At 46.9% G+C, this 17,205-nt stretch overlaps 1 protein-coding gene across 1 annotated transcript in view; it reads left to right on the plus strand.

The window, feature by feature from the left end:
- Nucleotides 1-6,458: 6,458 nt before the first annotated feature.
- The window catches only part of LOC145343973 (uncharacterized), a 58,376-nt gene continuing 47,629 nt past the window's right edge, over nucleotides 6,459-17,205 (plus strand). Inside the window, exon 1 of the mRNA XM_080190706.1 lies at nucleotides 6,459-6,698. Within this exon, the coding sequence (XP_080046832.1) occupies nucleotides 6,647-6,698 (52 nt within the window). The 5' untranslated portion in view covers nucleotides 6,459-6,646. The remainder of the gene's footprint in view (nucleotides 6,699-17,205) is intronic.

The following is a 17,205-nucleotide window of genomic DNA, read 5'->3' on the forward strand; positions in this document are numbered from 1 at the left end:
CGGGCAGAGAATTCCAGAGATTCACCACCCTTTGAGTGAAGAAGTTCTTCCTCAACTCCGTTCTAAACCGGCCCACCTTTATCTTGAGGCTGTGCCCCCTAGTCCTACTGTCCTTTCTGAGCGGGAAGAGTCTCTCCACCTCTTCCCTCCAAGGTCCTATTTGAACCTAAGAACCCTTACTGGGCAGCACAGTAGCACAGCTGCCTACACAGTACCATGGGCCTGGGTTCAATTCCCGGCTTGGGTCACTGCCTGTGTGAAATTTGCACATTCTCCCCATGTCTGCATGGGTTTCCTCCAGGTGCTCTGGTTCCCCCCCACAGTTCAAAGATGTGCGGGTTAGGTGGATTGGTCATGCTAAATTGTCCCTTCGTGTCAGGAGGGCTAGCTAGGGTAAATGCATGGGGTTATAGGGATAGGGCCTGGATGGGATTGTGGTTGGTGCAGATGGACCGAATGCCCTCCTTCTCCATTGTAGGATTCTATGATTCTATAATGGTTAACAGGACCCTTCATCCTCTTTGCTGCTCTGAGTGCTATTGCATTTATATAGCGCCTTTCATGATCAGGGACCATCTCAGAGGACTTTGCAGCCAGTGGTGGGTTGTCACTGTTGGGAAAGCCACAGCTGACTCTCCACATGGAGGGCAGATGATGAGGGGGAGCTGAGGTAGATAAAGGCCCTGGTGCTAACTGACATCAGAAAATTTTGGCGCAATTATCAGATCACATAGAAACATAGAAGATAGGAGCAGGAGGAGACCATTCGGCCCTTCGAGCCTGCTCCACCATTCATTACAATCATAGAACATAGAACATTACAGCGCAGAACAGGCCCTTCGGCCCACCATGTTGCGCCGACCAGTTAAAAAACAATGACCCTCTAACCTAAACCAATCCCTTTTCGTCCATAAACCTATCCACGGATCTCTTAAACGCCCCCAAACTAGGCGCATTTACAACTGCAGCAGGCAGGGCATTCCAATCCCTCACCACCCTCTGGGTAAAGAACCTACCCCTGACATCCGTCCTATAACTACCCCCCCTTAATTTAAAGCCATGCCCCCTCCTGCTAGCTTTCTCCATCAGAGGAAAAAGGCTATCACTGTCCACCCTATCTAAACCTCTAATCATCTTATATGTTTCAATAAGATCCCATCTTAGCCGCCTTCTTTCTAGCGAAAACAACCCCAAATCCCTCAGTCTCTCCTCATAGGACCTCCCCTCCATACCAGGCAACATCCTGGTAAACCTCCTCTGCACCCTCTCCAAAGCCTCCACATCCTTCCTATAATGTGGGGACCAGAACTGCACACAATACTCCAAGTGCGGCCGCACCAGAGTTGTGTACAGTTGCAACATGACGCTGCGACTCCTAAATTCAATCCCCCTACCAATAAACGCCAAGACACTGTATGCCTTCTTAACAACCTTATCTACTTGATTCCCTACTTTCAGGGATCTATGTACACATACACCTAGATCCCTCTGTTCATCCACACTATTTAGAGTCCTCCCGTTAGCCCTATACTCGACACATCTGTTATTCCTACCAAAGTGACTTACCTCACACTTCTCCGCATTAAACTCCATCCGCCACCTCTTGGCCCAGCTCTGCAACCTGTCTAAGTCTCCCTGCAAACTATGACACCCTTCCTCATAATCTACCACACCTCCGACTTTGGTGTCATCAGCAAATTTACTAATCCACCCAACTATACCCTCATCCAGATCATTAATAAAAATTACAAACAGCAGCGGCCCCAAAACAGATCCCTGAGGCACACCACTCGTAACTGAACTCCATGACGAATATTTACCATCAACCACCACCCTCTGTCTCCTATCTGCTAGCCAATTCCTGATCCAATTTCCTAGATTACCCTCAATCCCATACATCTGCATTTTCTGCAGAAGCCTACCATGGTGAACCTTATCAAACGCCTTATTAAAATCCATATATACCACGTCCACTGCCTTACCCCCATCCACCTCTTTGGTCATGGTTGATCATTCAACTCAATAGCCCAATCCTGCTTTTCCCCCATTATCTTTGATCCCATAAGCCCCAAGTGCCAAATCCGGCCACCATGTGAATATATTCAATGTTTTGGCATCAACTATTTCCATGGTAATGAATTCCACAGGCTCACCATTCATTGGGTGGAGAAATGTCTCCTCATTTCCGTCCTAATCCTCAGACTGTGACCCCTGGTTCTGGACTTCCCCACCATCAGGGACATTTGCCCTGCATCTACCTAGTCTAGTCCTGTTAGAATTTTATGAGTTTCTATGAGATCCCCTCTCATTCGTCTGAACTCCAGCGAAAGCAATCCTAACCTAGTCAATCACTCCTCATACATCAGTCCTGCCATCCCCGGAATCAGCCTGGTAAACCTTCACTGCACTCCCTCAAGAGTAAGAACATCCTTCCTCAGAAAAGGAGACCAAAACTGTACACAATACTCCAGGTGTGGCCTCACTAAGGCCCTGTGTAATTACAATATATCCCGGCTCCTGTACTCAAAACGTCTCGCAATGAAAGCCAACATGCCACTTGCCTTCTTTACCGCCTGCTGTACCTGCGTGCTTACCTTCAGTGACTGGTGCACAAGGACACCCAGATCCCTCTGCACACTCCCCTCTCCCAATTTACAGCCATTCAGGTAGTAATCTGTTTTCTTGTTTTTGCTTCCAAAGTGAATAACCTCACAGTTATCCAAGTTCTATCATCTGCCATTGATTTGCTCACTCATCCAACCTGTCCAGATCATTCTGAAGGATCTCTGCATCCACATCCCAGTTCACCCTCCCACTTGGTATCATTTGCAAACTTTGAGATGTTATATTTTGTTCCCTCATCCAAATCATTGATATATATATTGTGAATGGCTGGAGTCCCAGCACCGATCCCTGTGGCACCTCTCTAGTTACTGCCTGCCAATTTGAAAAGCAGCCATTAATTCCTACTCTTTGTTTCCTCTCTGCCAACCAATTTTCTATCCATCTCAATACACTTCCCCCAATCCCATGCCCTTTAATCTTGCATGATAATTTCTTAAGCGGGAATTTGTCAAACACTTACTGAAAATCCAAATATACCACATCAACTAGCTTCCCCTCGTCAACTCTACGAGTTACACCTTCAAAGAATTCCAACAGATTTGTCAAACATGACTTCCCCTTCATAAATCCATGCTGACTCTGTCTGATCCTGTCACTGCTTTCGAAATGTTCTGCTATAATGTCCTCAATAATGAATTTGAGAATTTTTCCCACTACCGATGTTAAATTTACTGGTCTATAATTCCGTTTTCTCTCTACCTCCATTTTTGAATACTAGAGTGACATTTGCTACCCGCCAATCTGCAGGGACTGTTCCAGAGTCTATAGAATCCTGTAGGACGACCACCAATACATCCACTATTTCTAGACACTTCCTTAAGTAGTCAGATGTAGATTATCCGGCCCTGGGGATTTATCTGCCTTCAATACCATTAACTTTCCCAGCCCATTTCTCTACTAATATTGAGCTCCCACAGTTTGTCCCTCTCACTGAATCTTACATTCTCCATTTCTGGCATGTGATTCGTGTCCTCTTTTGTGAAGACAGAACCAACGTATGTATTCATTTGCTCGGCCATTTCATAGAATCCTAGAACCCTACGGTGCAGAAAGAGGCCCTTCGGCCCATTGAGTCTGCACCGAACACAATCCCACCCAGGCCCTAACCCCATATCCCTACATATTACTCCCACTAACCTCCCTCTAACCTCCGCTACCCTGGACACTAAGGGGCAATTTCTTAGCATGGCCAATCAAAAATTTCTTTGTCCCCTGTTATACATTCCCTCATTTCTGTCTGTAGGGGACCTACATTTGTCTTCACCGACCTCTCTCTCTTCACATATCTATAGTCTTTATATTCCCTGCAAGCTTACTTATGTACTGTATTTTCCCCTTCTTAATCAATCCACTGGTCCCTCTTTGCTGAATTCTAAACTGCTCCCAGTTCTCAGACCTATGATGTTCCTTGGCTAATCTGTATGCTTCTTCCTTGGATTGGATACTCTCTCTAATTTCCTTTGTAAGCGATGGATTGGCCCTCTTACTCATTTTGCTTTTGTGCCAGACAGGAATAAACAGTTGCTGCAGTTCCCCGTGCTTTCCTGGAATGTTTGCCATTGCCGATCCACTGTCATCCCTTGAAGTAACTCTCCCCACTCTATCAAGGCCAACCCACACCTCATATCCTCATAGTTTACTTTATTAAGATTCAGCAGCCTAGTCTCCAAATCAATTAATTCACTCTCCATTTTGATAAAAAAATTCTATCATGTTATGGTCGCTCATCCCCAAGGGGTCTCGTACAGCTAGATTGGCAATGATTCCCTTCTCATTACACAGTACTCAGTCTAAGAATGACCTGCTGTCTAGTTGGTTCCTCCATACATTGGTCATCCCGTATACATTCCAGGAATTCCTCCTCTACGACATTGTGGCTAATTTGATTTGCCCAACCTGCGTGCAGATTAAAATCACTCATGATCACCAATATTCCTTTATCACATGCATCTCTAATTTTGTGTTTAATTCCATTCCCAACACCATCACTGCAGTTTGGGGGTCGATATATGACATCTACTAATGTTTTTTGCCCCTCTGTATTTCTCAACTCTACCCATACAGACTCCACATTGTCAGAGTGAATATCCTTTCCCATTCTTGAGTTAATTTCCTCTTTAACCAGCAGTGCCACTCCACCAACTTTTCCTTTATGTCTGACCCTCCTAAATATTGAACACCCTGGGACATTTAATTCCCACTCCTGGTCACCCTGCAGTCATGTCTCCAATTATATGGTACATGTTTACATCTACTTGCACTATTAGTTCATCCACTTTATAGCAAATGCTCCGCGCATTAAGACCTTTAAGCTTGTCTTTTTAACATTGTTTGCCTTGCTCCCAATATTTTTCTCAAGAGCCCTGTTTGAGCTTTGTCCTTGGTTTCTCTGCCTATCACTTTTCTTATTCCCTTTTCTACCTTTTGCTTTTGTCCTTGCTCCTTCCTTCTGACTCTTCACATAGATTCTCACCCCCTGGCATATTAACGCTGCCCACTGCTCCAGCAAATAGTCCCTCTGGACATCGTTCCCAGTTCTGCCCAGGTGTAACCTGTCCAATTTGTACAGGTCACCTCCCCCAGAACTGGTCCCAGTGCCTCAGGAATCTGAATCTTGCTGTGTAGAAATAGGTGCTATGTTTCCTTTATTATGACAGATACTACACTTGAAAACATAAAGTTCTTTTTTGACTGTGTTTTTAATATGTCCAATAGTTGTGACAAATGCTATTTAGAACAAAGTAAATTGCAGCACAGGAATAGGCCCTTCGGCCCTCCAAGCCTGCACTGACAATGCTGCCCATTTGATGTAAAACCCCCTACCCTTTGGGGACCATATCCCTCAATTAAAAGTTAAAAGGTAAAGTTTATTTTTAATTCATCACAAATAAGGTGTCACAATAGCACCAATGCAATGCAATGAAGTTATTATGAAATTCCCCTAGTCACCACACTCTGATGCTTGATTATGTCAATGCACCTAACCAGCACGTCTTTCAGACTGTGGGAGGAAACCCGAGCACCCGGAGGAAACCCATGCTGACAGGGGGAGAATGTGCAAACTCTGCACAGACAGTGACCCAAGCTGGGAATCGACCCCAGGTCTTTGGTGCTATGAGGCAGCAGGGCTAACCACTGTGCCACCATGTCACCCTTCCTATTCGTGTATTTGGCAAGACGCCCATTAAAAGTGATTATCATATCCGCTTCCACTACCTCCCCCAGCAACGAGTTCCAGGCACCCACCACCTTCTGTGTAAAAACTCTGCCTTGTACATCTCTTTAAACCTTGCCCCTCGCACCTTAAACCTGTGCCCCCAAGTAATTGATTCTTCCACCCTGGGAAAAAGCTGCTGACTATCTACTCTGTCTATGCCTCTCATAATCTTGTAGGCTTCTATCAGGTTTCCCCTCAACCTCCGTCATTCCAGTGAGAACAAACCAAGTTTCTCCAAACTCTCCTTATAACTCATGCCCTCCACACCAGGCAACATCCTGGTAAATCTTTTCTGTACCCTCCCCAAAGCCTCCACATCCTTCTGGTAGTGTGGCAACCAGAATTGAACACTATATTCCAAATGTGGCCTAACTAAGGTTCTATAAAGCTGCAACATGACTTGCCAATTGTTATATTCAATGCCCCAGTCGATGAAAGCATGCATGCTGTATGCCTTCTTGACTACCTAAGAAATCTTTCCTTCTGCAAGAGCAGACAATGCTCAGAGGCAACGCCTGTCACAAAGATGGCGGCGGCCAATATGTCACAGCAGCGGAGTGAACACGCGCAGTACAATCTCCAGGCCAGCTCCGCGACATTTCCGCTTCCGGCGGGGTTGTTGTGAGGCGCGGGGCCTAAGGGCTGAGGGAGAGGGTCAGAGCCCGGAGACACAGACACAGAGAGCCCGGGGCCAGCAGCGGCGTCCCGGAGGGAGGCCGCCCCAAACGGCCGGGGCCTGCGGGCCCCACACCCATCCCGGCGGCTTCAGGAGCCCCGGCCTCTCCTCCCCACAGAGCGGCCGCGATGAGCGGCAGAGTCCGCGACCAAAACCAACCGATCTGGTGGCTGGAGGATGGTAAGAGAGGGGGGGAGGGGGCAGAATGAGGGGAAAGGGGGGAATGAGAGGGAGGGGAGGGGGGAGGGGGTTTTGTGAGAGAGGGGGGAGAGAGGGGGGGGGCGAACAGGGATATGCGGGGGGAGAGAAGGGGGGGGAGCAGGGATATGCAGGGGGGAGAGAAGGGGGCGCGGGGGGAGCAGGAATATGCGGGGGGAGAGAAGGGGGGCGCGGGGGGAGAGAAGGGGGGTGCGGGGGGAGCAGGGATATGCGGGGGGAGAGAAGGGGGCGCGGGGGGAGAGAAGGGGGGTGCGGGGGGAGCAGGGATATGCGGGGGGAGAGAAGGGGGGCACGGGGGGGAGCAGGGATATGCAGGAGGAGAGAAAGGGGGCGCAAACAGGGATATGCGGGGGGAGAGAAGGGGGGCGCGAGGGGGGGAACAGGGATATGCGGGGGGGAGAGAAGGGGGTGCGGGGGGAGGGAACAGGGATATGTGGGAGGAGAGAAGGGGGGCACGAGGTGGGGTGGGGAACAAGGATATGCGGGGGGGTAGAGAAGGGGGGTGTGAGGGGGGGAACAGGGATATGCGGGGGGGGAGAAGGCGGGGGCGTGAGGAGGGGAACAGGGATATGTGGGGGGGGGTGAAGGGGGGGTGTGAGGAGGGGAACAGGGATATGCGGGGGGGGAGGTGAAGGGGGGGAGAGAGGGATGTGACAAGGTACATGTGGGGGGAAGGTGAAGGGGGGGAGAGAGGGATGTGACAAGGTACATGTGGGGGGGAGGTGAAGTGGGGGAGAGAGGGATGTGACGAGGTACCTCATGGTAGACTGGTACAAATGGTGAAGTCACAAAGGATCAGGAAAGCTGGCAAGATGGGTACTGCACTGACTTAGCCAAAGAAGGCAGAGGGTATCAGTAGAGCCATAGAGGTTTACAGCGTGGAAACAGACCCTTTGGCCCAACTTATCCATGCTGCCTTTTTTTTAAGCCCCTAAGCTAGTCCCAATTGCCTGTGTTTGGCCCATATCCCTCTATACCCATCTTACCATGTAACTGTCTAAATGCTTTTTAAAAGACAACATTGTACCCACCTCTACTACTACCTCTGGCAGCTTGTTCCAGGCACTCACCACCCTCTGTCTGAAAAATTTGCCCCTCTGGACACTTTTGTATCTCTCCCCTCGCACCTTAAACCTATGCCCGCTAGTTTTATACTCCCCTTGATGCTTTTCTGAATGGAAGGCTGTGGCTAGACCTGGTGGTTCACAGAGATCGGTTCTTGGACTGATATATGTAACTGATTTGGAGGAAAATTTAGCTGGCCTGATTAGCAAGTTGGCAGACAACATAAAAATTGGTGGAGTTGTGGATAGTGAAGAGGTAATCAGAGGATAAAGCAAGATATAGACTGGTTGAAGACTTGGGTGGAGAAATGTCAGATGGTGTTTAATCTGGACAAATGTGAGATAATGCATTTTGGAAGTTCCAATGCATATAGGAATTGTACAGTAAATGTTAGAATTCTTATGAGTACTGATAGGCAGAGAGATCTGGCGTACATGTCCACCGATTGCTGAAAATGGCAATGCAGGTGGATAAGATAGTCAAGAAGGCTTACAGCATGCTTGCCTTCATTGGCCGGGGCATTGAGTATAAAAATTCACAGGTCGTGCTACAGCTGTACAGAACCTTAGTTAGGCCCCATTTAAAATATCATATACAATTCTGGTCGCCACATTACCAGAAGGATGTGGATGCTTTGAAAAGGATGCAAAAAAGGTTTACCAGGATGTTGCCTGGTCTGGAGGGCATTACAGTGAGGAGTGGTTGGATAAACTTGGTTTGTTGTCATTGGAACAATGGAGGTTGAGTGGCATGGACAGAGTGGATAGGCAGAAGCTCTTTCCTAGGGTAGAAAAGGCAAGTACTAGGGGACATAGATTTAAGGTGCATGGGGAAAAGTTTAGAGGAGATGTGTGAGGAAGTTTTTTACACAGAGGGTGGTGAATGTCTGGAACGTGCTGCCAGGGGAGGTGGTGGGAGCTGATCTGATGGCATTTAAGGGGCAACTGGACAAATACATGATAAGATGGGAATGGATGGATACGGACTCTGAGCGCATGTGGTTTTAGTTTAGGCAAGCATCATGATCACAGGCTTGGAGGGCCGAAGGGCCTGTTCCTGTGCTGAACTGTTCTTTGTTCTAGTGCCCTTGATCTGAGTGACTTGCTTGTCATTGCAAAGGGCAATTAAGTGTAAACCACAGAGTCATATATAGGCCAAACCAGATAAGGGCAGTAGATCTCATTCCATGAGGGATATTAGTGAACCAGATGAGTTTTTATGACAACTGACAGTTTCATCGTCGCCCAATATTGCGAATGGCTTTTCCAGATTTATTAATTGATTTTAAACCCCCCCCCCTCCGGTTTTGTGATGGGATTTAAAGCTATGTCCCCAGATCACTGGCTTGAGACTCTGGTTTATAATTCCTGTAACAATACGACATTACCACCACCTTCTCTGAACATTGTCCCCCCCACTCACCCAGTGGCAGGACTCTGAAAGCATGGAGGAATATACACAGATCTTTGGAGGTGATAGGACAGCTCGATAAAATGGTTAAGACGGATTTGGGATACTTCCCTTTATTTGTCAAGGCATTGAGTTTGAGAAGGGAAGATATACCAGGCCGCAGCTACTGGGCTGCGTGCAGTTCTTCTCACCACCTTGCAGGAAGGATGTGATCACGCTATCAAGAGGATACAGTGAAGATTTAGAAAGATGTTGCCAGGAATGGAGAATTTTAGCTCAGAGGAAGGATTTAAGTATTTTTCTTTGGAACAGAGGAGGCGGAGGGGAGATTTAATTGAAGTGCATCAAATAATGAGAGATCCTTTCAGTCCATAATTTTTCCCCTAACAAAGGGGTTAATAAGTCGCAGGCATAGATTTCACAGACTCTCAGAATTGTTACAGCACAAGAGGAGGCCATTTGGCCCATCATGTCTGTATCAGTTCTCGAAATGAGCAAGTAGCCCATTGCCCCTCCTCTTCCTACTTCCGGTAATCCTGCACATTCTTCCTTTTCAGTTAACTGTCTAATTTTTTTTGAATGCTTCAATTGAACCTACCTCCACTGCATTCTCAGACGGAGCATTCCAAACCCTAACCACTTGCTGAGTGAAAAAAAAGCATTCATATAGCTTTTGCTTCACTTGCCAATTACTGTAAATCTGTGCCCCCTCATTTTTGATCCTTTCATGAGTGAGAACAGTTTCTCTCTGTTTACTGTGTCCAGACCCTTCATGATTTTGAATACCCTTATCAACTCTCCTCTCAACCTTCTCCAAGGGAACGTATTTGGTAAAATGACAGTGGCGGGAGTTTGCCTGGAAGGGTGTCAGATACCCCTCAGCACATTAAGGAAAATGCTTAATTTGTCAGAACCTAAATGACCAAGCACTAACTGTTGGAAGGTAGTATTAGACCCTGAATGGCATTTTTGTATTGCAGAGATGCTGGCGTTGGACTGGGGTAAACACAGTAAGAAGTCTCACAACACCAGGTTAAAGTCTCAACAGGTTTATTTGGTAGCACAAGCTTTCAGAGCACTGCTTCATCAGCAGAGTGCAGGATTTAGTTCACAAATGGCGTATATAGACACAGACACAATTTGCAAGATAATGGTTGGAATGTGAGCTTTTACAGGTAATCAAGTCTGTACCTGCAAAGACAATGCACGTGCAGAGAGGGATAATCATATGTTAAAGAAGTGTGAATTGTCTCGGGCCAGGACAGTTAGTGAGATTTGGCAAGTTGTGGGGGTTATAGATAGTGTGACATGAACCCAAGATCCCAGTTGAGGCTGTCCTCATGCGCGGAACTTGGCTATCGGTTTGTGTTCGGGGATTCTGCGTTGTCTCGTGTTGTGAAGGCTGTCTTGGAGAACATTAGCTGAAGATCAGAGGTTGAATGCCCTTGACTGCTGAAGGAGTCAGGAAGGGAACACTCCTGCCTGGTGATTGTTGAGTGATAGAACATAGTATGTTGTACCGAGCTTTGTCCGAACCCAAGATCAAGCTATCCCACTCTCTATCATTCTGGTGTGCTCCATGTGCCTATCCAATAACCGTCTGAAAGTTCCTAAAGTGTCCGACTCCACTATCACAGCAGGTAGTGCAGCCCACACCCCAACCGCTCTCTGAGTAAAGAACCTATCTCGGACATCCCTCCTATATCACCCACAATGAACCATATTGCCCCCTAGTAACAGTGACATCCCCCCCCCCGAGGAAATAGTCTCTGAACGTCCACTCTATCTCTCCCCCTCATATCTTATAAACCTCTATTAAGTCACCTCTCATCCTCCTCCACTCTAAAGAGAAAACCCCCAGCTCCCTCAACCTTTCCTCATAAGACCTACCCTCCAAACCAGGCAGCATCCTGGTAAATTTCCTCTGCACTCTCTCCAATGCTTCCACATCCTTCTTATAGTGAGGCGACCAGAACTGAACACACTATTCCAAATGTGGTCTCACCAAGATCCTGTATAGTTGCAGCATAACCCCACGGCTCTTAAACTCAAACCCCCGTTAATAAATGCTAACACACTATAAGCCTTCTTCACGGCTCTATCCATTTGACTGGCAACCTTCAGAGATCTGTGAGTATGACCCCCAAGATCTCTCAGTTCCTCCACATTCCTCAAAGCTTTGTGTCGACCCTGTAATCCTCATTCAAGTTTGTCTCACTAAAATGAATCACCTCGCACTTATCAGGGTTAAACTCCATCTGCCACTTTTCTGCCCAGCTCTACATCCTATCAATGTCTCTTTGCAGTCTACAAGAGCCCTCCACCTCGTCCACTACTCCACCAATCTTGGTGTCATCAGCAAATTTACTAACCCACCCTTCAGCCCCCTCTTTCATGTCATTGATAAAAATCACAAATAGCAGAGGACCCAGCACTGATCCCTGTGGTACACTGCTGATAACTGGCCTCCAGTCTGAAAATTTTCCCTCCACCACCACCCTCTGTCTTCTATGAGATAGCCAGTTACTTATCCAATCACCCAAATTTCCTCTCCCACATCACCTTACTTTCTTCATGAGCCTACCATGGGGAACCTTATCAAACGCCTTACTAAAATCCATGTATACGACATCAACTGCTCTACCTTCATCCACACACTTAGCTACCTCCTCAAATAATTCAATCAAATTTGTGAGGCAAGACTTGCCCTTCACGAATCCATGCTGACTATCCCGGATTAAGTTGCATTTTTCCTAAATAGTCATAAATCCTGTCCCTCAGGACCTTTTCCATTAACTTATTGACCACCGAAGTAAGACTAACTGGCCTACAATTACCAGAGTCAATCCTATTTCCTTTCTTGAAGAGAGGAACAACATTTGCCACTCTCCAGTCCTCTGGCACAATCCCTGTAAACAGTGAAGACCTAAAGATCAAAGCTAAACGCTCCACAATCTCATCCCTTGCCTCCCAAAATATCCTAGGATGTATCCCATCTGGTCCACGGGACTTTTCGACCCTCTGGTTTTTCAAAATTGCTAATACACCTTCCCTCAGAACATCTACCTCCTCCATCCTATCAGCCTGCATCACACTCTCATCCTCAAAAACATGGCCCTCTCCTTAGTGAAAAGTCTGACAACACCAGGTTTTAGTCCAACCTATTTATTTGATAATATACTCACAAGCTTTCGAGGGACACCCTCTTCGTCAGGTGAATGGAGAGTTCTGGCCTCAGACAGAGCATATAAAGCATAGACAGTTTAGAGATTACTGATTAGAATGCGAATCTTTACACCTAACCTGCTGTTCAAGACCTGAAGTGGCTGATAATGTGAGTGGAAGGAGCACTGATCACAGTTTAAAGAGATGTGTATTGTCTCCAGACAATACAGTAAGTGAGGTTTTGCAAACCCAGGCAAGTCACGGGGGTTACAGATAGTGCGACATGAACCCAAGATCCCTGTTGAGACCGTCCTCATGTGTGCGGAACTTATATTATCAAATAACCAGGTTGGACTAAAACCTGGTGTTGTCAGACTTTTTACTGTGTTTACGCCAGTCCAACGCCGGCATACCCACATCACCTCTCCTTAGTGAACATTGAAGAAAAGTATTCATTCAACGCCTCACCTATCTCTTCTGACTCCATGCACAAGTTCCCACCACTATCCTTGACTGGCCCTAACCTCACCCTGATCATTCTTTGATTTCTCACATAAGAATAAAAAGCCTTGGGGTTTTCTTTTGTTTGACCAACCAAGGACTTCTCATGCCCTCTCCTAGTTCTCCTAAGCCCTTTCTTTAACTCATTTCTAGCTACCTGTGAGATGTTGGCATCCGTATCGATGATCTGGCACATCTTGCAGAGGTTTGCACTCCCTCCAAGACCAAAATATCTTTGCGCAGGTGTGGCGCCCAAAACTGCACACAGTACTCCAGCTGCGGCCTCACCAATGCCCTATACAGCTGCAGCAAGACCTCCCTACTTTTATATTCAATCCCCTTCGCTATGAAGGCCAGCATCCCATTCGCCTTCCTGACCACCGGCTGCACCTGCAGGCTGGGTTTTTGCGACTCATGCACAAGGACCCCGAGGTCCCTCTGCACCGTCGCCTGCTGCAGTTTTTCGCCCCGTAAGTAATAGTCCTTCCTACCATTCTTCCTACCAAAGTGGACCACCTCACACTTGCCAACATTAAATTCCATTTGCCATTTCCTGGCCCATTCGCCCAGCCTATCTAGATCCTTCTGCAGACTCTCCACACCCTCCGCACAATTTGCCGTTCCCCCAATCTTGGTGTCATCCGCAAATTTCGACACCCTACACTCGGTTCCCTCCTCCAGATCATCTATATAAATGGTAAAAAGCTGAGGCCCCAGCACCGACCCCTGGGGCACTCCACTAGTCACCATCCGCCAATCCGAATAGCACCCGTTGACCCCCACTCTCTGCCTCCTATTTGACAACCAATCCTCTATCCACGCTAACACCCTACCCCCAACTCCAAGTCCCCTGACCTTCTGCAGTAACCTCTTATGAGGTACTTTGTCAAACGCCTTCTGAAAATCCAGAAAGACCACATCCACCGGCTCTCCTCTATCGACAGCCCTAGACACATCCTCATAGAACGCTGATACCGGAGTTGAGGGGGTTGAGCTATGAGGAGAGGCTGAATAAACTAGGCTTGTACTCGTTGGAGTTTAGAAGAATGAGGGGAGATCTCATTGAGACGTATAAGATGATGAATGGGATGGATAGGATAGAGGTGGAGAGACTCTTCCCGCTCAAAAAAGACAGTAGGACTAGGGGGCACAGCCTCAAGATAAAGGGGGGGCGTTTTAGAACGGAGTTGAGGAGGAACTTCTTCACTCAAAGGGTGGTGAATCTCTGGAATTCTCTACCCGTTGAAGTGGTGGAGGCTGCCTCGCTAAATATTTTCAAGAAGCGGGTTGATGGGTTTTTGATAAGAGAGGGGATTAAGGGTTATGGGGAGAGGGCGGGAAAGTGGAACTGAGCCACGACAGATCAGCCATGATCTTATTGAATGGCGGGGCAGGCTCGAAGGGCCAGATGGCCTACTCCTGCTCCTATTTCTTATGTTCTTATGGTTGCGTTAGAACGTAGAACAGTACAACATAGCACAGTACAGGCTGTTGTGCCAAGCTACATCCGAACCCAAGACCAAGCTATCCCACTCCCTATCATTCTGGTGGGCCCCATGTGCCTATCCAATAACTGCTTGAAAGTTCCTAAAATGTCTGACTCCACTATCACAGCAGGCAGTGTATTCCACACCCCAACCACTCTGAGTGAAGAATCTCCCTTGGACATCCCTCCTATATCTCCCACCATGAACCTTACAGTTATGCCCCAGTAACAGCTGCATCCACCCGAGGCAATAGTCTCTGCACGTCCACTCTATCTATCCCCCTCATCTTGTAAACCTCTATTAAGTTGCCTCTCATCCTCCTCTGCTCCAAAGAGAAAAGCCCCAGCTTCCTCAACCTTTCCTCATAAGACCTACCTTCTTCTCATGGTCACTGTTCTCCTGAAAGCTGGATAGTTTGCTGTGGACAATGGTCTGTTTGAGGTTGTGCAGTTGTTTGATGGTAAGTAGTGGGGATATGAGGATGGCCTTGTCAAGATGTTTGACCTCATCGATGACATGTTGAAGGCTCTGGAGAAGATGTTCTCCGCTCTGAGGAAGTACTGGATGACGAAGGGTACTCTATCCATCATATCCTGTGTTTGTCTTCTGAGGAGGTTGGTGAGGTTTTTTGCTGTGGCACATCGGAACTGTCGATCGCCAGGGCATCTTTCAGTGTTTGCAGGTGTCTGTTGCGATCCCATTTTTGTGTGTAAGTATCTACGGGTAACTGGAGACCAGTTAGTTTTAAAGTCAGCTGTATAGAAAAATGGAATAGACCTTTAGAAATCATGCATCAACCAAGGACGACCGGCACAGACTTGTTAAAGGCAAATCAAGTTCAGCAGATGTTATGTTGAAGTTGGATGGACAAAAGGAATGCAGTGGGTGAAACAGATTTGGATCTGAAGGCACAATTGAACAGCTGTTTTCCAAGAAGCTTAGAAAATTTCAGGCTTATGTTACAGTAAAAAATATTGCAATATCGGTTTAAAAGAAAAACGTTTGCATTTATGTGGCACCGTTTATAACCATTGGAAATCTCAAAGCACGTCATAGAGAATAGAATTATAGAATCCTGACAATGTAGAAGGAGGCCATTCAGCCCATCGAGTCTGCAGTGACCATGATCCCACCCAGGCCCTATCCCCATAACCCTATTTGTTTACCTTACCCCCCGACACTAAGGGGCAATTTAACATGGCCGATCAGCCTAACCCGCACGTTTGTTTTGAGCCATTTACACTTTACAGCCATAAAGTATTTTTGAAGTGTCATCACTCGTGGTGTGGAGAACAGCAAAGTGGTGATTAGGGTAAACCCTTTTGTGGTGTGGGTTGAGAAATATTGACCAAGACATCAGGGCTAAGTGCTCAGGCCTCTTCCATCTGAAGGTAGAAGGGGACTTGCTTTCACATTTCACTCACGAACCCTGATAGTTTAACATTCCTTCACTACTGCACTGGAGTGTCAGCCTTAATCTTTGTGCCGAAGCCCTGGAGTGGGTCTCGCGTCTTCAGTCTTCTGATTTAAGTGACAATGCAATCCATGACACTAGGCGGGAGGGGGAGGGGACAGTTTTAAAGAATAGGTTAGCGCAGGAAACAAAAGTTAAAGTAAACCAGTGAACTTCATTTCTGTCTAAACGTAAGTTGAAACTTTTCTCAAAACCCATCATTCGTTTTAAGCCTTTGTTCACCTCATCTGGTGTCTGCTTTAGTTTGGTCTCCTTTTTGTGACTACCTCGAGCAAGCAGTTTGAGACATTTCTAAGTTAAAGACAAAGTGGTTGTTCGATGTGGAAAAGGTTGGAGCTGGTTGTACTAATAAAGTTTATTTATTAGTCACAAGTAAGGCTTACATTAACACTGCAGTGAAGTTACTGTGAAATTGCCACACTCCAGCCCTGTTCGGGTCAATGCAGTCAGTAAGTGGTGGCTGTATCTGCTTTGCAGTGCCCGGATGATTAAACTTGGTTGGAACAAACAGAATTCTAATGTGGACTGTCTAAATCTCCTGGAAGGTGTAGGCATAGAACATAGAACATTACAGCGCAGAACAGGCCCTTCGGCCCACGATGTTGCGCCGACCAGTTACAAAAACAATGACCCACTAACCTAAACCAATCCCTTTTCATCCATAAACCTATCCAGAGATCTCTTAAACGCCCCCAAACTAGACGCATTTACAACTGCAGCAGGCAGGGCATTCCAATCCCTCACCACCCGCTGGGTAAAGAACCTACCCCTGACATCCGTCCTGTAGCTACCCCCCCTTAATTTAAAGCCATGCCCCCTCGTGCTAGCTTTCTCCATCCGAGGAAAAAGGCTATCACTATCCACCCTATCTAAACCTCTAATCATCTTATATGTTTCAATAAGATCCCCTCTTAGCCGCCTTCTTTCCAACGAAAACAACCCTAGATCCCTCAGTCTCTCCTCATAGGACCTCCCCTATGTTAGCTGAATGGACATAATCAGAACAACTTGATGTGGACAAATGTGAGGCAATTCATCTTGAGAGAAGAACCAGAGAATAAGAGGGTGAACTCATTGGGTAGACGCTGAAAAGTGTGGGTAAGTAGAGGAGCCTCGGGGTCCACATACAGAATTCCCTCGGTGCAAGTGGAGGGAGCTAAGAAGTTTGAAAAAGGCCAGTAAAATATTTTAGTATCAAGTGAGACAGATTATATCAGAACTACTTCCGCCGGAGCGGAGAGCAGTTTACAAGTTGTTTTATGTGCTGGTAGTAGGTGGGGTAGCTGTCAAGTTTCAGAAACTGTCCTGTCAGGTTGGCAAATTTCAAATGTCACTGTATTCTTTTCATATCATCCATTACCAGAGA

Source organism: Carcharhinus amblyrhynchos, chromosome 1, assembly GCF_965287045.1.
Source record: "Carcharhinus amblyrhynchos chromosome 1, sCarAmb.v2.hapA, whole genome shotgun sequence".
Classification (NCBI taxonomy): Eukaryota; Metazoa; Chordata; class Chondrichthyes; order Carcharhiniformes; family Carcharhinidae; genus Carcharhinus; species Carcharhinus amblyrhynchos.